The sequence below is a fragment of the Panthera uncia genome, chromosome D4, assembly GCF_023721935.1.
Source record: "Panthera uncia isolate 11264 chromosome D4, Puncia_PCG_1.0, whole genome shotgun sequence".
Classification (NCBI taxonomy): Eukaryota; Metazoa; Chordata; class Mammalia; order Carnivora; family Felidae; genus Panthera; species Panthera uncia.
In genome coordinates, this window is record NC_064807.1 from 178,685 (window position 1) to 199,071 (window position 20,387).

The following is a 20,387-nucleotide window of genomic DNA, read 5'->3' on the forward strand; positions in this document are numbered from 1 at the left end:
CTCAGGGTCCATTGATGTTGTCTCAAATGGCAGAATTTCCTTCCTTTTTTTCTTTTTTTTTTTTTAAATGTTGAATTTGAGAGAGAGACAGAGTGTGAGTGGGGGAGGGGCAGAGAGAGAGGGAGACACAGAACTCGAAGCAGGCTCCAGGCTCTGATCCGTCGGCATAGAGCCCAAAGGGGGGTCTTGACCTCACAAGCTGTAAGATCATGACTTGAGCCGAAGTTGGGCACTCAACCCACTTAGCCACCCAGGCGCCCCTCCTTCCTTTTTTTAATGGCTGAGTAATATTCCCCTGTGTGTGTGTGATTTTTTTTATTTTTATTTTTAATTGAAGTACAGTATAATATTATATTAGTTTCAGGTGTACAACATTGTGATTTGACAATTCTATACATTGCAAAACGCTCACCACCATGATAGTTACCATCTGTCACCATACAAAGTTATAGTCTTGCTAAGTTCCCTATATTGTACATCCCTGGGACTTCTTTATTTTATAACTGGCAAAGTAATGTTACATTGTGTATATATATATATACCACATCTTCTTTATCCATTCATATATTAATGGAAACTTAAATTGCTTCCATGTCTTAGCTATTATAAATAATGCTTCAGTCAACATAGGGGTACATGTATCTTTTTGAATTAGTGTTTTTGTTTTCTTTAGGTAAATACCCAGGAGTGGAATTACTGGTTCATATGGTAATTCTATTTTTAATTTTTGAGGATCCTCCATACTCTTTTCCATAGTGGCTCCACGAATTTACAATCCCACCAACAGTGCATGGAGGTTTCCTTTTTCTCCGCATCCTTACCAACACTTGTTATTTCTTGGCTTTTTGATACTAGCCATTCATCTTACAGGTCTGACATGGTATCTCATTGTGCTTTTGATTTGCGTTTCCCAATGATTAGTGATGTTCATGTGTCCATTGGCCATTTTTATGTCTTCTCTGAAAAAAATGTCTCTTCAGGTTTTCTGCCCATTTTAATTGGATTATTTGTGGATTTGGGTTTTTTTTGTTTTGTTTTTTGTTTTTTGGTATTGAGTTGTGTAAGTTCTTTCAATAATTTGAGTATTAACATACCCTTACTGATAGGTCTTTTGCAGTTATTTCTCACATTCCTTATTATCTTGTCATTAGTTGTGGTTTCCTTCACTGTGCAAAAGCTTTTTATTTTGGTGTAGTTCCAATAGTTTAAGAATTATCATTTCTAATCTTTTCAAAGGAGTTACTTTTGGTTTTGTTGATTTTCATTATTGAATGTTTAGATTTCATTTCATTGATTTCTGTTCTTTTATTACCTTATTTCATTATTTCTTTGGGTTGGATTTGCTGTTCTTTTTCTAGATTATTTTATTTTATTTTATTTTATTTTATTTTATTTTATTTTATTTTATTTTATTTTACTTATTTTTTTAACAAGTTTTAATTCACTTTATTTTTTTGTACAAAACTATGTGGTGGCCACAGCTGGAGCCTGGGTCCTCTGCACAGAGACTCTGGTGTGGGACTTTACAAGATGGTCAGTGAATTCCTGATAGGGAGACTTGGTGAACACAGTCTCTTTCCAAAGGTCAAGGGTGAGATAGCTGTAGGTCTTGGAAATGACATCAAAAGTAGCCTTGGCTAGAAAGGGGAAGACAACAGGAGCAGGTTGGTGGATTCTGCTGACAACACCCCAGGTGCAGATAGCAACTGTTGCACTCCTAGGAACCGAGAGAGGCCACTTGGGGCCGGTCTATCATGCATTAGGAGGGCCTTCCTCTCTCTGAAAATATGCCAGCCACACACTGAGTATGATAGGGCAGAGCTGAGAGAGGTTTCTAGGTTCTTTACATGGAAGCTTAGAACATTGATTTCAGCCTTTTGTTGCTTTTCAGTTTTAATGTATTTAAAACTTTAAATTGGTCTCTAAGCATTGATGTGCTTATACTCATGAGTTTAATGTGTTGTATCTTTATTACCATTTAGTTTCTTCCTTTTTCTAATACTTCCTGTTACTTCCTGTTACTTTGACTCATGGATTGTTGGAAGTGTATTGTCTTAATTTCCAAACATTTGGGGACTTTTCTAGATTGTTGTATTATCAGAGAACATATTATGAATTATTTTAGTTCTTTTAAATTTGCTGATGCTTGTTTTGTATCCTAGTATATGGCTAAGTCTTATAAGTTTTCCATATGGCCTGAAAAGAACAAGTATTCCCTAGAATAGTGTTCTCTATATGGTAAGTATGTTAAATGTGTTCATTACATTTGATATCTTTTATGTATTCACTGGTGTCTTTTGTCTACCTGTTCTGTCATCTTTCAAGAGAGATGTGTTTCTCTTCTACTTTTTGCGTTACTGTTTTGCAACTACATTCTGTATTTTTTAAGGACTGTAGTACATTGTAATATTTATACAGTCCATATTTACCTTGATATTTATCCATTCTGATGCTCTTCCTTTTTCTGGATTTCTGTGCTTTCTCCTGTAATCAGTTCTTCAAGATTTTTCTTGTTTTGCTTAGTCTGCATAGGTCCCTGTGCAGCACATTGTTTTTAATGTATGTAACATTTTCTTGAATGTCTTGGAGGACACTTGCACTTACTCTAAAACTTTCTTCTGTTTCCTACCATAATTTGGTTATTTAGCAGTGAAGTGGATTATCGTTTCCTATTTGTGTTCTTTTTTGTGCCTTTCAGAGGTTTTCAGATTTTTGTTGAATGTTTTATATGCTTATATTTACAAATGAGGGGGTAGATCAGAGATTGTGGAAACAAATGTCATCTGGGGCTAGGCAGGTAATGTAAACGTCAAGTGGGATAAAAACATTACATTTGGAAGATAGGCTCCATCAACCGCAGTGGCCACTGTCTGCTTACTCAGCTAATTGGTGATGTGCCAATTCAAGCCCCATGTTTTGAAACCTTCGGTTTCCTGTGACATGCTAGAAAAATCATAGGGAGTATGGTGAAATTTCCTGAAATTTACACATTGACAACTACATCACTTTGAAAAACACAAATACAAATCACAAAGGGCATCACTTTGCCAGTTTGCCACTGTGGCCTAGATTCCTCTGGTAGCTGGAGTATCGTTACCCAACCCGGGTGGAAAGCCCTATTCCTCAGAATTGAATGCAGGCATTGCTTATAGGAGCTCTTGATTTTTGACAATGTGGTTCAGAGATCCCTCTATTGTGATGAAGTGGTTTATTATTTGATTTTAAGGCTTTCTGCTACTCCTGGCAGCCGTTAAGAGGCCTTGGGCACTGTCTTGTTTAATCTCACCCATTCGGTTCTGCAGGTACCCTGTGTAGAAGTCTCAGTCCAGAGAACTTTGTTTTCTGTGTTTTTTAAATTTATTTTTATTTTTTAAAATGTTATATTTGAGGGGCGCCTGGGTGGCGCAGTCGGTTAAGCGTCCGACTTCAGCCAGGTCACGATCTCGCGGTCCGTGAGTTCGAGCCCCGCGTCAGGCTCTGGGCTGATGGCTCGGAGCCTGGAGCCTGTTTCCGACTCTGTGTCTCCCTCTCTCTCTGCCCCTCCCCCGTTCATGCTCTGTCTCTCTCTGTCCCAAAAATAAATAAAAAACGTTGGAAAAAAAAAATTAAAAAAAAAAAAGATAGCTATAAAAAAAAAAAAATGTTATATTTGAGAGCGAGCGAGCAAGGGAGGGGTGGAGATGGAGGGCAGAGGATCCCAAGCAGGCTCCACCTGATAGCACAGAGCCTGATGTGGGGCTCAAACTCACCAACTGTGAGGTCATGACCTGAGCCGAAACCAAGAGCAGATGCTTAACTGACTGCGCCACCCAGGCGCCCTCCCCGTTTTAAAAAATTTTACTTATTTTGAGAGAGAGCAAGCAGGGAAGGGGCAGAGAAAGGGAGAGAGAATCCCAAGCAGGCTCCACAATGTCAGCACAGAGCCCAGTGTGGGGCTAGAACTCATGAACCATGAGATCATGACCTGAGCCAAAGTCAGAGGCTTAACCCACTGAGCCCCCCAGGCACCCGTGAACTATGCTTTTTTTTTTTAATTTTCTTTCTTTGTTTCTTTAATATAATTTATCGTCAAATTCACTTCCATACAACACCCAGTCTTCATCTCAACAAGTGCCTTCCTCAATGCCCATCACCTACTTTCCCTTCTTCCCCACCCCTCATTAACCCGCAGTTTGTTCTCTGTATTTAAGAGACTCTTGTGGTTTGCCTCCCTCCCTCTCTGTTTGTAACTATTTTTTCCCCTTCCCCTCCCCCATGGTCTTCTGTTAAGTTTCTCAGGATCCACATAGGAGTGAAAACATATGGTATCTGTCTTTCTCTGTATGACTTATTTCACTTAACATAATACCCTCCAGTTCCATCGATGTTGCTGCAAATGGCATGTTTTCATTCTTTCTCATTGCCACGTAGTATTCCATTCTATATATAAATCACATCTTCTTTTATCCATTCATCAGTTGATGGACATTTAGGCTCTTTCCATAATTTGGCTATTGTTGAAAATGCTGCTATAAACATTAGGATACATGTGCCCATGTGTATCAGCACTCCTGTATCCCTTGGGTAAATTCCTAGCAGTGCTCTTGCTGGGTCATAGGATAGTTCTATTTTTAATTTTTTGAGGGACCTCCACACTGTTTTCCAGAGCAGCTGCACCAGTTAGCACTCCCAGCAGCAGTGCAAGAGGGTTCCTCACCAGCATCTCTAGTCTCCTGATTTGTTCATTTTAGCCACTCTGACCAGTGTGAGGTGGTATCTCAGTGTGGCTTTGATTTGTATTTCCCTGAAGAGGAGTGACGTTGAGCATCGTTTCATATGTCTGTTGACCATCTGGATGTCTTCTTTGGAAAAGTGTCTATTCATGTCTTCTACTCATTTCTTCACTGGATTATTTGTTTTTCAGGTGTGGAGTTTGGTAAGTTCTTTATAGATTTTGGATACTAGCCCTTTATTCAGTATGTCATTTGCAAATAATCTCCTCCCATTCTGCCGGTTGCCTTTTAGTTTGTTGATTGTTTCCTTTGCAGTGCAGAACTTTTTATCTTGATGAAGTCCCAGTAGTTCATTTTTGCTTTTCCTTGCCTTTGGAGATGTGTCAAGCAAGAAATTGCTGCAGCTGAAGTCAAAGAGGTTGTTACCTGTTTTCTGTAGAGTTTTGATGGTTTCTGTCAGAACTATGCTTTTTGATTCTTATATTGGGCACAGATATGGAGGTCAGTAGCTTTGAGAGCAAGATACCAGGAGCTTATTTTGTAACCTGTTCAACTATGGATGTTTTTCCTCCTCCTCCAGATCTAACTTCCTCCCCCCCCCCCCATCCCCCGACCTGATTTCTGGAAAGCGTACTTTTTCAAAGATCTTTTTTTTCTACTTTCACATATTATTGTTCTTCAACTGTTTTAGGGTTTGTTGTCAGCCTTTTCCCATCTGCTGTAATCATCCAGAAGTGCCTCACTATTCTTAGCTTCCCAGGAATACTGTAAATTTAGTCTTATATCAATGAAATTTTAGGTAGAAGTACAGAAAAACAGCTCTGTGTGTGTGTGTGTGTGTGTGTGTGTGTGTGTGTGTGTGTGTGTGTGTGATGCTTAAAAGTGTTGGTGGTGAAAGATGTAGCCAGTTAACAATTTATGTTTACCACAGAAGGTTTTGTAAGAAAAGCACCTGAGCACTGAGATGTAAGTTCTTGCCTTATTTAGATTTCTGCCTCATTATTTATTACATTTTCATATTTTTAGGATATTTTCCATATTTCACTGATACTTCAAATGTTTTTATTCCAGGGTTCGTCTTTTTTACATGACCTAACATTAACAGAGGCAAAAACCTTTCCCTTTAATTTGTTTTTGAATTTGTCTTGATGTTTGCTTTCTGTAGGTTCTACATGAAACATTTCCTCAACACACATTCCTCATGAATGGTCTCATTCAAGGTGTAAAGGTAAGAATGGTTTTTGTGTGGTTCACAAGGAACCAAAGGCAGGAATCCTTAGTAGTTTAACTCTGGAAGTTTAAATGGGATGTAGGGAAATAATCACTATTTGTTCTGGAGACCTAAAGTGTGGGGAAATAGGTTCTGCTTACATAAATGGGTTAGGAAAAAGTTTAGGGCGGAAAGCCACCCCCATGGCACCTGAGGTTAGCTAGCAAGCTATTGTAATGGGATCACAAGTAATTTGTTCTATCACCTACAGGCAATTACTTTCCATCTGATGTCAATGTACTATTGTACTTTGATCACAAACTCCACTTGCCTCCCAGACCCTTTACACAAGTTAGTGATTACAACTTGATTATTTTCTTCACATTCACCACATGTGTAAGATCTTGAGAGCTCAATCAATACAGAGACAAAACTCCAGTTTGGACATTAGCCTCTCTTGTATTCAATTCTGCATCTGCTCTCTTGTTGGACAAGAGAAAACTCCAGACTCTTAGTCTGTGACACTAAAGCTAAACTTTTAACTGGATTATCAATGTCAAAGTGAAATGCAATCCAAGTCCATAAGGCATTGAATGGTTTACTTGTAAAAGCACTTTATAAAGAGTTTAATTTTGTGAGCTTTTAATTGCCCTGCCTGTCAACAGAATAAAATGGATAAATATTCTTGTCTTCTTTTGAGACAGATTCTGATATTGAGGAAGAAGGCAGCATCAACATTTAGTTGGCTGTATAGTCTTTTGTCAAGGCTGGTGTTCTAGTCACAACTGAGTTCTCAACCACTTCACCCTTAATACATTGTTTAAAAAAATTTTTTTTTAATTTTTATTCATTTTTGTGAGACAGACCGTGAGCAGGGGAGGGGCAGAGAGAGGGAGACACAGAATCGGAAGCAGGCTTCAGGCTCCGAGCTGTCAGCCCAGAGCCCGACGCGGGGCTCGAACCCATGAACTGTGAGATCATCTGAGCTGAAGTCAGATGCTTAACTGACTGAAACCCCCGGGTGCCCCGACCCTCAATTCATTATTTAAATTTTAATGATATTTATCAGAAAAGCTTATAAATAAGAGGTTAAAGTATAATGTTATATTCTACTCCCACTTCACAGTATAGTGCACAGGTATAGCGTCTGATTCCTTCCCAGTTTAGATGGTACTGATCTGTGAACTAACACACTTAAAATTATGCCCTAATAATTTGCTGAATTTACATCTTTGAGCACCATTATTTGTAATAAATACTGTTTATTCTTTGCCTATTTTCAAAAAGAATTTGAGAATGCTTACAATAATAGCATAAGTAAAATGGCGTCTTAAATAAAGGTTGAAGCAAGTTTTCAGTCCTCATTGAGAAGAGGAGTGTTATCAGGAACCTGGCATGTGGTAGCACCTGGGGGGTTCAGTCAGACCGTTGATTTCGGCCCAGGTCATGATCTCACAGTTTGTGAGCTTGAGCCCCATGTTGGGCTCTCCACTGACAGTGTGGAGCCTGCTTGGGATTCTCTCCCTTTCTCTCTGCCCCTCCCCTGCTTGTGCTCGCTTTCTCTCTCCCTCCCTCCCTCCCTCTCTCTCTCTCTGTAATAAGTAAACTTAAAATCTTTAAAAAAAAAAAAAAGCGAAATCTGGCAAGTGGGCCTTTAAGCACCAGTTTTAGATTAGCATAGATCAAAAGGAAAATTAAATGAGAGAAAGCATTGATAAATATACAACATAAATTTATCCTTACAGCAGATTCTTGGGGAAGTTAATCTATAATCTATTGTCATGTGGACCAGCTACTAAAATGTGTTTTAGTCTGGTTCTGCAGAGTAAAATCAACTGGATGTATACTCTGAAGCCAAGCAGTATGCTGCACTTTGACCTAGAGACACTAACAGTGTTATTCTAAAAATATGTAAAATAAAAGGTATTTGGATTGATTCACGGGCTTAGACAAGGACTTAGGCAACTTAGGTAAATATTGAACTTGACCTTATTGACCTTTACTGGAACTTTAATGATTGGTTATTGTGTCAGGGATATGGATGTGTGACAGCACCTACATCAGAGTAGCTCGAATTGGATAGCTTAATGCGTGTGTAAGTACAGTGCAAGGAATGTGGCTTCAGATTGCTTCAGCTTTAAGTCTGTGTTCTGCACTTAGTACCTGTGATTTAGCTTCTCTGACCTCAGTTTCATTATTCATGAAATAAGAAAGATAAAAGATCTTCTAACAGGGTGTTCATACAGATTAAATGAGCTGGTATATAAGCTGTTAGCACAATACCTCTGAGTGCCGAATAATAAATGTTGCAAAGAGAAATATGTAAAAACAAAAACTATTAGAAGGAAATCTTGATGACCATTTTCTTAACTATTTTTGGGAAAAGATTTTCTTTTCTTAGAAAAAATATATAAAGGAAAAGATTGAGTCATTTACATCAGTATTTTAACTTTGGTAAGTCAAACCACCATCATAAAAATGAACAGACAAATGACAAAACGTTATTTGCAACATGTATAGCAGACGGAGGACCACCTAGAAGTGCCTTCCAGGTAAAACCATAGGAAAGTTACTGATATCCCAGAAGGGCAAGGAGGGATGTAGGCTGCCAGTTTACAAAAGATGTCAGTGTAAAAATAAGATTATCACTAGTAAGCAATGGATCCCAAATGGAATGAGATTATATTTTCACATAAGCATTGGTAGAAAAGTTTAAACTGACAATAACTAGTTCAGTTTGTGGTAAATGGGGTCCCCGTACATGACTGATGAGAGAGTTAAGTTGGTATAGCTTTCCTAGAAGGCAGCGTTTTAGTAACCTCACAATATTCACTAATTTTAACAAAGGCTGTTCCATTTCTAGAAAATTGTTCTAATCAATAGAGTTATTCAAAGATTCAGGTAAAGGGCTGTTTGTAATAGTAAACATGGAAACCATTAAAATGGCTTAAAATTAGAAGAATAAGTACTTTGCAGCACAGGCATATGATGTAATAGCAGCACATAAAGAACACGTTTCTGAAGACTACCATATAATGTGTGAGACAGAAAGGATATAGAGCTACAGTGTGGTTTTGCTTTGGTTTTTACCAAAATACATGTGTATAAGCAGGGGGAAAACCTGATTAAAAAGGAGTCCCCTGAAGTTTGAAACCATGTGAATGGATAATTTTTAGTTTTCTTCTTTATATTCTTTCTTTGTAGATTTTCTACAGTTAATTTATACTTCGTAAGTTTATAATCGTGATGCATGGGTGAGAAGGCTTTTATTTGGGGTGACTACCAGTAAAGGATACAAGAGGAGGGGCACCTGAGTGGCTCCGTCGGTTAAGCGTCCAACTTGGGCTCAGGTCATGATCTCACGGTTCATGGGTTCCAGCCCCATGTCGCAGTCTGTGCTGACAGCTCAGAGCCTGGAGCCTGCTTCAGATTCTGTGTGTCTCTCTCTCTTTCTACTCCTTCCCTGCTCACACTGTCTCTCTCTCTCACTCTCAAAAATTAGAAAAAAAATTTAAAAAAAATTTTTTTTAAGTTAACATGCCAAATTAAGTTCCTGGTCTTCCCCTCAAGCCTGACCTGCTCACAAGCCTTCCTCATTTCAATTACTGGTGATGCCATTCTTGCTCGTATCAAAATCCCTGGAGTCATCTTGACTCCTTCTCTTCCCAAATCTATTCCATCAACAGATTCTGTGGTTCTACCTTCAAAGTAGGTCTGTAATGAAAACACTACCTGGTTTCAGTAGAGGTCCTGATACAATATAAGCCAGCTTATGGTATCGCTAACCAGTCCCATGCCCACTCCACTTTCTTCTCTGACATCACCTCTGTTCTCTGCACTCCCACTGACCATAGCTTCCTCAGCTTGTGCTTGCTTGAGTGCTCTGCAGGTTCTGTTTATTCTGCTTGATTCTTTCTCCCAGATACTGGCCTCACTCCCTAACCTTTAACTCTTCACCCAGGTGTCATTTTTTAGTGAAGCCTTTACTGTCTGTTGTCTTGAATAATGTAACCTATTCTCATCACTTCCAGTCTCCCTTCTCTGCTTTGTTTTTCTCCAGAAACATTATAATCTCACCTCTGACATGCTGTATATTCTGCTTTATCTTGTTACTGTTTGTCCTTCTCACCCTTCCTCTTTTAGACTGGAAGCTTCTGGAAAGCATGAATTTTTGTCTACTCCTGTCTGCAGAGGTTAGAACAGTTCTTGGCAAATGATAGGTGCTCATAAATATTATCGACTTAACATTTCTTTCCAGTCTTTTTCTCTGCATTTTTAAATAGTCAAGATCCAGCTCACATGGAGACTGTAACTATTTATCTTTGTTCTTGTATCAGCAGTCACTAATGATATAATAATTTCTCCATGACATTAGAAACTATATGAAATCTAGGCACCCCTCTTTTTACACATCCTGGTATGCACAAATTCCAGTTACTAAAGTTCAGTTAAAAAATACCAGCCCATTATCGTGGTGTATTAACTTTGAGTAACTGCTTGCAGTAGGAACTGCTCCTGGCTCCTCAGTCCACAGGACGCTAGTAACAGATGAACATCATCATCAGTGTCCATTCATGGCATTTCAAAATGTCAGTGACTGGTCTGAGTTCGTGCACAGACAACAAAGCGTGTGCTTGTGTTGCCTCCTTGTCTCCAGTGATAAACCCACATGACAGTTTACAGAAACAGATCCGTGAAAAGGAATTGGCCAACAAGGATGGAAGTGCAGTGAAGAAATAATTACAGATAATGGTAGAAGCGGTATTTGGATAGAACCTCTGCAGAATTCTAGAAGAAATAAGCTGACAGGGGCACACAGCCAAAAGGACTTAGCAAAGATATACTTGTCAGCATAAATGAGAAGAACGGTATGATGAGCAGGATGAAGGTGTCCCAGTGGAGGTGATGTCCGCAAAATGCTTCACATTAAAGGGACTCACAGAGATGGTATTTCGTGACATTGAAAACACAAAGAATAGAATGTTGAAAGTTGATCTGAATTTAGAAAAGTTGTGTGGCAGTTTGCCAGTGCATAGAAGATACTGCATATCACATGTTACTTGGCTTAGGAAGAAGGCAGGCACTGTTCAAATGACTCTTGGTAAGTTTTTATAAGGAAATAAAACACTTTATTTCTTAAGATTTTAAGTTACAATGTAAATACTAGTTTTTGCTATTTTCATTTTGCTAATATTATTAAGAGATTATATATATAAAGATTTTAGTTTTTTAATATTTTTTTTCAGAGAGAGAGTGTGGGGGAGGGGCAGAGGCAGAGAGAGAGAGAGAGAGAGAGAGAGAGAGAGAGAGAGAGAGATAGTGTGTGTGTGTGTCCCAAGCAGGCTCCACGCTCATCATAGACCCCGACACAGGGCTCGATCCCACAACTGTGAGATCATAATCTGAGCCAAAATCAAGAGTTGGACACTCAACTGACTGAGCTACCCAGGTGCCCCAAGAGACTTATTTTAACAAATAGATTCACATGACTATGGGGCCGACAAGTCTGAAATAATGTAGGGCTGACTTAACTCAGGAAGGAGTTAATGCTCCAGTCCTGAGGCAGAACTCTTTCTTCTGGAAACTTTAGATTTCTTAAGGCTGTCAGCTGATTGGAGTAGCCTCCCCCCGCCATATTATTAAGGGAACCCTTTATTTTAGAGCCACTGTTTTAGGTGTTAACCAGAGCTACGCAATATCTTTACAGAAACACCCACACTAGCACTTGATTAAATAATGGTATCATAGCCTAGCCAAGGTGACTCCTAAAACTAACTGTCACATTTGTTTTAGCTACACTTTGTCAAAAATGCAACACTAAGCTGAGATGCCTTGGTTTCACTTGGCAGATGAAGTCTAGTTACGGCTCCTGGTTAATAGGAACAGGTGGAGTGACTGTAATAATTTTCTTCATTAAGACCAGTTGGTCTGATGGCCCAGTGTCTGCCTTGAAATTTCTTGAAACTTCTTTCTTTTGCATGTTTTATATTTATTACAAAATTAGATATCTTTAGCAGTGTCCCAGACTAAGCGGGCCACATGTCCGAGTTTACACCTGGAGTGATCACTATGAAGAGGGTGGCTTTAAAGCAGGCAGTCATGATCTTGTCTGGCTTTAACGTCACAGAAGCCAGCTCAGGGCATGGCCACAGGGGGTCACCTACAGATGGGCTGCTTCTCAGTCTAGACTTGGCCATCAACTCTGATGAAGGAGAAGGCGTGTAGACCCTCTTCCATGATGCTCTTCCAGGGGATTAAATGTCAAGTTCCTGTATTCCAGGAGCTGCTGCTCAACTGTCATCTTGCCATTTACATGAATTAAGTCATAGCTTAGCATAAGCACATACAGAAACTTTTGGCTGATGTTTTTAAGAATTACAAAACAAAAAACCAAGATAGGTATCTTTAAAGTTTCTTCAAGCTGCTCTTTGGTGTTAGTAAGTACAGAGAGCTTTTCCTACACACACATGTGTGCATGTGTGCAGAATAATTCTTGCTTAATTTGGACAAGAACTTGAATAAAGATTATCCTTTCTGTTATCTATAAATAAAATTATTAAACCACCTACTTGAGAGATGACTCATCAATTTTAAGTGCAGACTTTTTATGACAGACTGCTAATTTATCCATTGAAGAAAACATGTAAGAGTACTCACAAGTAGGTAAGACTAGTTCTTTGCTTTAGGTTGGAAACCTGGAAATATTAACAGGTTACTTTAATAACTGGTTTGAACTGTGGGCTTTAGGGTTAGGACTCGGTCCTGGAGCCACCGCACACTGAGCTGAATGCTGCCTCTGCCGCTATGAGCCTCAGGCCAGTTGTTGATCTACCTCACAGGGGAAGACATGTGTGAAAGGCCAGGAGGAGTTTGGCAAATGTGGATGCTAGCTGTTACTGTTGTTATTACTTTATTTATTTATTTTTTTTTTTTTAATTTTTTTTTTCAACGTTTTTTATTTTTGGGACAGAGAGAGACAGAGCATGAACGGGGGAGGAGCAGAGAGAGAGGGAGACACAGAATCGGAAACAGGCTCCAGGCTCCGAGCCATCAGCCCAGAGCCTGACGCGGGGCTCGAACTCACGGACCACGAGATCGTGACCTGGCTGAAGTCGGACGCTTAACCGACTGCGCCACCCAGGCGCCCCTGTTGTTATTACTTTAAAACCTATACTGAACTTTCTTGGAATCAGAATTTGAAGAATCAGTAGCCCTACTACTTCTAAAATTAAGGAAAAGTCTGTTTACTTATGTTTTATTTACAACAATTTATTTCACTTTAATCTGCTTTTGTTTCTTTTATTGAATATTCCCTACTTCTCTCCCTTTACCTCAGAACAAGACAAAACACCCTAGCCCTCCTGCCCATATTGTTCTTTCCTTGAAGTCTCTGGCATCAGCTGTTCTTTGATCCTTCTCCTGCTTTGCACATTCACTCTTCCAGACTTTAATTGAATTAAAAGCACTTTATATATCACATTTCTCATTTGCCCTCTTGCACTGATGGACGTGTACCCTGGGAAGGGAGGCTCTGTACTGTGCAGGGTCTCTGTGGGTCCTTGGTCAGAAAGGTGACCTTGTTTTAATATTGTTTTTATGTGAAAATATTCTTTTAAGTTTGTTTATTTTGAGAGAGGGAGGAAGGGAGGGAGAGAATCCCAAGCAGGATCCATACTGTCAGCCCAGAGCCTGACAAGGGGCTCGAACTCACAAACCATGAGATCATGACCTGAGCCGAAATCAAGAGTTGGATGTTCAACCGACTGAGCCACCCAGGTCCCTTTATGTGAAAATACTTGTCAATTATATAAATAACACAATTCTATTGAAGTAGGATTTTTGTCTTTCATCTTTTAAGAAATGCAAGATAAAAGTCATTATTAGTGAATTACTGTATGAAAGATCAAAATGAATCTAACTTTGGGGTAACCAAGTACATGTTGCAAGTTCCTCATTGCTTATTAAAGAATACTGAAAATTTGTCATAGAATGTGAACTTTTTCACGGAAAAGTTTTTAGCAGTAGTTAAAAGACTTTGTATTTTATTCTTCATTGGTGCCAGTGCTCCCTCAAATGCATTCGTGAGGTTAATTATACTGTAAAGGAAAACAAAAAGCCGTCTTTAGTTTTAAAAATATTCACACAAACTGTTTTAGTCAAATATTTACCAACAGGAAAACGTACACTTAAAACTTCCGTGATGGCTATATTAAGTGTAAAATTTATGCATGGGTGCTTCAAATGAGTTGTATTTGTCATTCTTTGTATGCTTCAGAATGTTTATTGGATAATTGTATTTAATTGAACAATAAACTCTAATTGCTGTTTTGTCACTTTAGAGGCTAAAGTCATGTCAGAATTATTGGCCAGTTAATTATGCCACCTTAAACACCCGTGTCCACTGGGAAGCTAACTTACTGACGTGGCTGTGCTGAACCGTTGGTGAATTTCACCATCTGTGCCTGGACGCCTGCACATCGTGTTATATCTAGTCCTGGTTGGGTTATGATAAGCATGGCATCAGCTGACCCTCATTATTTTTGGATCTCATATTTCCAGTCCACCTACTCGCTGAGTTTGTGACCCCCAGATCAACACAGTGCTTTTGTGGTCATTTATGCACTGGGGTGAGGGGAGAAGTGTGAGTGCCCAGCCATTTGTTCGAACTTCCGTCTAGTTGTTTCAGGTCTTATAACCGTACATCTGTCTTTCTTGTGGTCCACTTAGTGCCACATATTTTGCATCTTTGTGCCTTTTATTGGTGATTTGGCTGTTTAAAATGTCCCCGTGTGTAGTACTGACTACTATCTTGAAGTGCAAGAGGTCTGTGATGTGCCTTACAGAGAGAATGCTGCCAGATAAGCCTCATTCAGGCATGAGCTGGAGTGCTGTTGACTGAGAATTCAGTGTTCATAAGTCAACAATGTGTATTAAAGTGTCTTTAAACAGAAACACACGTAAATCACGGTTGTGTGTTGGTCAGTAAATGACAATAGGTGACCAGACGCTTGCAGGAACCTGACACTGTTTCCTCGAGGAGCAGTCGTTGCCTATTCTGTAATTCAGTGTCTGTGGCAACCTTACAGAACATAACTACTGTGAATGGTGGGAATCAGTTGTATTTCTGATGAAGATGAGGGCTTTGAGGTCTGCCTCTCAGGTCTGTCTGGTGTTAAGTTTTAAACATTTTGTTCTCATTTGCAAATTGTATCCTGCATCATTAGTACTGAAGAAGTACCTGCCCAATCCATCAGGGTACAAATGTCCTCAATCTGCTGCTCTGACAATGTGCACTAATAGAATTTCAGGCCAGACTGGGTAGTGAAGAAGTACCTGGGAGAGGAGAAAGTCTTTGATTTTTAGGAAATTCAGGTTTTCCAAAGAGGCAAGTACAAGTTGGCCCTTGAACAACCCGGGTTTGAATTGCATGGGTCCCCTTGTACGCAGGCACTTTTCTCGTTTTTGACAAATGCAGTACAGTACTGTAAATATATTTTCTCTTCCTTAAGGTTTTCTTAACCTTTTCTGTAGCTTTATTGTAAGAATATGGTATATGATACATAAAACATACAAAATATTGTTAATTGTTTATGTTCTCAGTAAAGCTTCTGGCTAACAGTCGGCTGTTAGTAGCTCACTTTTGGGGGAGTCAGAAGTTAGATATGGACTTTTGACTGCATAAGATGGTGGGTGTTGGTGCCCCAATCCTTGTGTTCTTCAGGGGTGAACTGTATGAGATTGTATTTTAGCTCTTAATAAAGTTATTTTCAGTATCTATTATTGTTACTAAGAATTTGATTTGAATAATATTTTTAATGGATAGATTAAATTACCATTTAAATTCATAATCTCGAAGACAGTACCTTTTTTCTGTTAAAACCATGTATTATTATTTTATTCAAAAAAATTTTTTTAACGTTTGTTTGTTTTTGAGACAGAGACAGCATGAGTGGAGGAGGGGCAGAGAGAGAGAGAGGGAGACAGAGAATCCGAAGCAGGGTCCCTGCTGTCAGCACAGAGCACAATGCAGGGCTTGAACTCACAAACTGAGATCATGACCTGAGCCAAAGTCGGAAGCTTAACCGACTGAGCCACCCAGGCACCCTAGCTATGCATTATTTTAAATATAACTTTAATACTTGGCCTTCTCCTGTCTTTTGTTTAAAAATGGCATACATTCCATATTTTAAAGCGTTGTGTGAAGTCTGGAATCAGAACTGTCCAGAAACTTTCCCAGAGCTCTTTAAAGAGTTTTTGTTACTAGTTTTGTGATAGTAGTGGATTTTCACTGCCTTGTCCTCTTAAATTTCTTTACATGCAGGCTCTAGGCTCTGAGCCATCAGCACAGAGCCCAACGCAGGGCTGAAACACACAAGCCATAAGTTCATGACCTGACTGACGGATGCTCAACCAACTGGGCCACCTAGGCATCCCCTGCCTTTTTTTTAATGTTTGTTTATTTTTGAGAGAGAGCACACCAATGGGCAGAGGGGCAGAAAGAGAGAGGGAAAGAGAGAATCCCAAGCAGGCTCCACACTGTCCGCACAGAGCCTGATGCAGGGCTTGAATTCCTGAGCCGAGATCAAGAGTCAGATGCTTAACCATCTGAGCCCCCCAAGGACCTCTTGTTGACCAGTTCTATACTACCCACGTATGCAGGTACTTGATATTTTTAGAGAATTTTGAAGATTTTCTTTTCTAAAATTCATGAAACTGGTAGTCACAAGTCCTGAATTTAAGCCCCACTTTCTGCAGTTGCTTGGCTCTTAAAGGAACACCATTTAATTCTTGATGTTTACTGTCTTGACACAAGGACAGGCTAAATGGAAATCCATTGTGACTTAGAAATTAAATTACAAGATTTGATCGTGGGCTTGGATTAATATTTTATTTCAGAGGAGCTAAAAAGCTTTTCTCCTCACCCTGCCTGCCTTCCGTTGAGTCTTCCTCTCACCGACCCCCTTATTTCAGTGCACGTGTCTCCCAGCCAGTGGGTTCTAGGTTTACCTAGGGCTGATAGATCGGAATCCTGTTCCTTTTCTTGCCAGCAGTGTGACTTTGGTTTCCTCTTAAAGTTTAATTCAAATCTTTGAAAGCCCTTATTATGAGGCCTTGTGATAAGCACCAAGGGTACAGAGATGTGAAGAAACCGTCCTGAAAGAGAAGAAAGATAAATAACAAGTGTTAAAATTGCAGTGGAAGAGCTAGAAACGTACCAGGCGGGAGGAATTTGTTTTGCACTCCACAAAAACCAGTGTGATTAATTCTGCTTGAGGAGCTAAGAGAAGTTAAGAGGAGGAGGTGCTTTTCCCCACGGTGTTGTAAAGAACGACTGGCAGTTTACCCAGCCCAACTGTGGGAAGTGTATGCAGGCACATTAAGGGCCCACAGGCACAAAGGAGGACGGTATGCTGGGAAAACTAGGAGGTGCTTCATACAGCCAAAGCATAGGATGTGTGTTAGGAGCCAGATTTTGGAGTGTCCTGTTGGTATGCTGTGCTGAGCAATTTCCAATACACAAAAGTAGATAATAAAATGAACACCTATGAACTCACCCAGTTTCACTACTCACCAACATTTTCCTACTCTTGTCTCATCTGTTTTCTCCCCTCCCAATTTTTTGTAAAAGCAAAGTGCAGGTGTTCATTTCACCCCTATATACCTGCTGACTTCTAGACTGTGCACAGTGGGAACCGCTGCAGGGTTTTAAAGAAGGGATCCGAGCAAGGTTTGCAGCTCATCAACGGGAGCGCATATTGTCTGGAGGACCAGGGTCAGGGACCAGGTAGCAAGTGAGAAAATACCTTCATTGGAGCAGTTGATTTAGAGCTGTGCATATTTATTAAAATGAAATAAGTTTTGGCCTCTTCCCGTATGCTTGGTGTAAACATATGTAAAATAGGTGTACATATTTCATATCCCCTCTTCTTCAGTTTCTCCTAAAAAACAAACTCTCCCCCCTTTTTTCCTTTTCTAAAGCATGTTTAGAAATTTGTTAGAATGGTTTTTGTTGTATTTTTAAGTTCATTTTATTTCTGAGAGGGTGTGAGCAAGGGAGGGGCAGAGAGAGAGGGAGACAGGATCTGAAACAGGTGCCGTGCTGACAGCAGAGAGCCTGATGTGGGGCTTGAACCCACAAACCGTGAGATCATGACCTGAGCCAAAGTCAGGCACTTAACTGACTGAGCCACCCAGGCGCCCCTAGAATGTTTTTAAATGATAATTTGCATTTAATGCTTCAAATTATTCTGTTTGGGGGCAAAAAAAAATAAATAAATTGGAGCATTTAGAAAATAAGAATTACAAGTAATTGGGGGATCATATTGTACATTTGACCTTTGTTTCTGTTTTTTCTCTCCAGGGCCTGCTATCTTTTCTGAGTGCCCCCCTCATAGGCGCTCTGTCTGATGTGTGGGGGAGGAAACCCTTTCTCCTGGGCACCGTCTTCTTCACCTGCTTCCCAATTCCACTGATGAGGATCAGCCCGTGGTGAGTGGCTTGACCTTCCACCATCATGACTATCTGTTTTGGGTCACATGTGAATAATACATCCGCAGAGCATTTCTTAACTATTTCAAAGCAGTTGGTACCTGTGTTTTTATTTAATCTCTCTGATAATACTGAAAGCCAGTTTGGGCTTTAAGACATTTAAAGATGTTGCCATGAGGTTAACTAAAGGATTGGGTCCTGGGAGGGGGTGTACCATTTCTGTACTCAACCCTTGTGACTGCAAATGTGTTTGTGTCAGCTCACTGCTCTAGGGCACTGTATGAACAGTTTATATCAATAGACAGGAGTCACTTTTGAGTACATTGTAGTTATTAGACCGATAGCCTATTCTCACTCATAATAGGAATTTGAATTTGATCTCATTTTTCATGATAGAGAGTATTAACATGTAACCAAGTCTCTTCAGTTACCAAAGATGGGTTGGAATTTGTACCTGAGCTGTACCTTAGTTGTTTTTCTTAGTTGCAGAGGATGGTATTTGGCCAAAATGCTGAGATGTTCTTCATAAGGTGTAAAGAACACACCTTAGAATGGAAGGGGTTGTTGTTGTTTTAATGCAGTATTTATTGGCTTGGGTAAATGTCATTTGATTATCTCATAATTTTATGTCAATATTTGTTCCATTGTAACTATGTTGGGTACCCATGGTGGATCATTTTATTTTCTACCAGATGATGAATCTTATAAAATACTTTTATGTCCAAGAACAAGTCATGCTTTTCTGATAAATGAGGGCTTTTTCTTTTAATGTCCTCTCAATACCTTAAAATATTTTTCTTTAGGTCTTTAAATGATTTTGCCTCTTCCCTTCCAGTTTTCATGCTGTTGCTTTTGCTACTTACATTGACTAATGAAGAATGTTAAATAAAAGTGATAATTGTGGACCTAACATTTTCATGTATATAAAGGAAATGTTACAGTGTTTCATCATTTAAGTATTAAGGTAGCTTTTGTTGAAAAATATTATCTATCACTATGATGAATTATATTAATGTATTTTCTAATCTTGAAATATCCTTTGCCCTAGGATAAATCCTACTTTTTGTTCTGTGAGATTTTGTTTGTTGGTATCTTAACAATATTTATTTAAAAGCATCTGTGCATATGATTGAAATTTTTAGTGTTAAATACATTAATACTTTTGTTATGATTTCTGCCTTTGTGTAGCTGTCTTAAAGTCATATGCTGTATGTTTCTTTTTCTTAGCTAAAGCTAGGAAATTTTAAGTTTTTATTTCTCTTCTGTTGGCTACCTTTAAGATTATATCTTTACTTAATCCCCTTATTCTTTCATTTTTTCACCTGCATGTACTGACATCCTTTGAGCAATTACAAAATTGGTATGTTTCTACTTCTTCCCCATCCTGATTATCAGTTTATTAGTAGTCCATTATATCTTTAAATATACATATACATATATTTGTTTTTATTTGTTTATAATCTTTACATAATATCATTAGCTCTGGTTATGAAAGTGTATGCATACTGCCACCTCTCTTCCAGGTAATTAAAATAATCTTTTTATAGGTGGTATTTTGCGATGATTTCTGTGTCTGGAGTCTTCTCGGTCACATTCTCTGTGATATTTGCTTATGTAGCTGATGTCACTCAGGAACACGAGCGAAGTACTGCTTATGGATGGGTAAGATTATAGTTTATGTATTGTAACCAGAGAAGTATTTATAATTAAATTGTGTTAAAGTATTAAAGTGTTAAGTATTAAAAAAAATTTGTAAATACTGACTTACATAAAATCTACAGCAATTAAAATAAAAAAGATTTATGAAGTTTAAAAAAATTTTTTTTAATGTTTTTATTTATTTTTGAGACAGAGAGAGACAGATCATGAGCAGGGAAGGGCAGAGAAGGAGGGAGACACAGAATCCAAAGCAGGCTCCAGGCTCTAAGCTGTCAGCACAGAGCCTGACGCGGGGCTCGAACTCATGGACTGTGAGA

General features: G+C 39.1%; 1 protein-coding gene, 1 long non-coding RNA gene and 1 other non-coding gene across 5 annotated transcripts in view; 1 reads left to right on the forward strand and 2 right to left on the reverse strand.

The window, feature by feature from the left end:
- MFSD14B (major facilitator superfamily domain containing 14B) overlaps nt 1-20,387 on the forward strand; it is a 73,873-nt gene that overhangs the window by 36,570 nt on the left and 16,916 nt on the right. For 2 of the 3 annotated variants that reach the window (XM_049633887.1, XM_049634051.1), the window contains exons 3-5: nt 5,878-5,940; nt 18,284-18,411; nt 19,959-20,073. In XM_049633887.1, the coding sequence (XP_049489844.1) occupies nt 5,878-5,940; nt 18,284-18,411; nt 19,959-20,073 (306 nt within the window). The remainder of the gene's footprint in view (nt 1-5,877; nt 5,941-18,283; nt 18,412-19,958; nt 20,074-20,387) is intronic. The other variant, XM_049633972.1, reaches the window with a different exon arrangement.
- On the reverse strand, nt 1,705-1,831 carry LOC125928128 (small nucleolar RNA SNORA64/SNORA10 family). Its single transcript, XR_007459567.1, has one exon. It is a non-coding gene; the product is annotated as a small nucleolar RNA SNORA64/SNORA10 family (small nucleolar RNA).
- LOC125925249 (uncharacterized) overlaps nt 16,422-20,387 on the reverse strand; it is a 64,653-nt gene continuing 60,687 nt past the window's right edge. The window contains exon 4 of the long non-coding RNA XR_007458762.1: nt 16,422-17,076. This is a non-coding gene — a long non-coding RNA (uncharacterized LOC125925249). The remainder of the gene's footprint in view (nt 17,077-20,387) is intronic.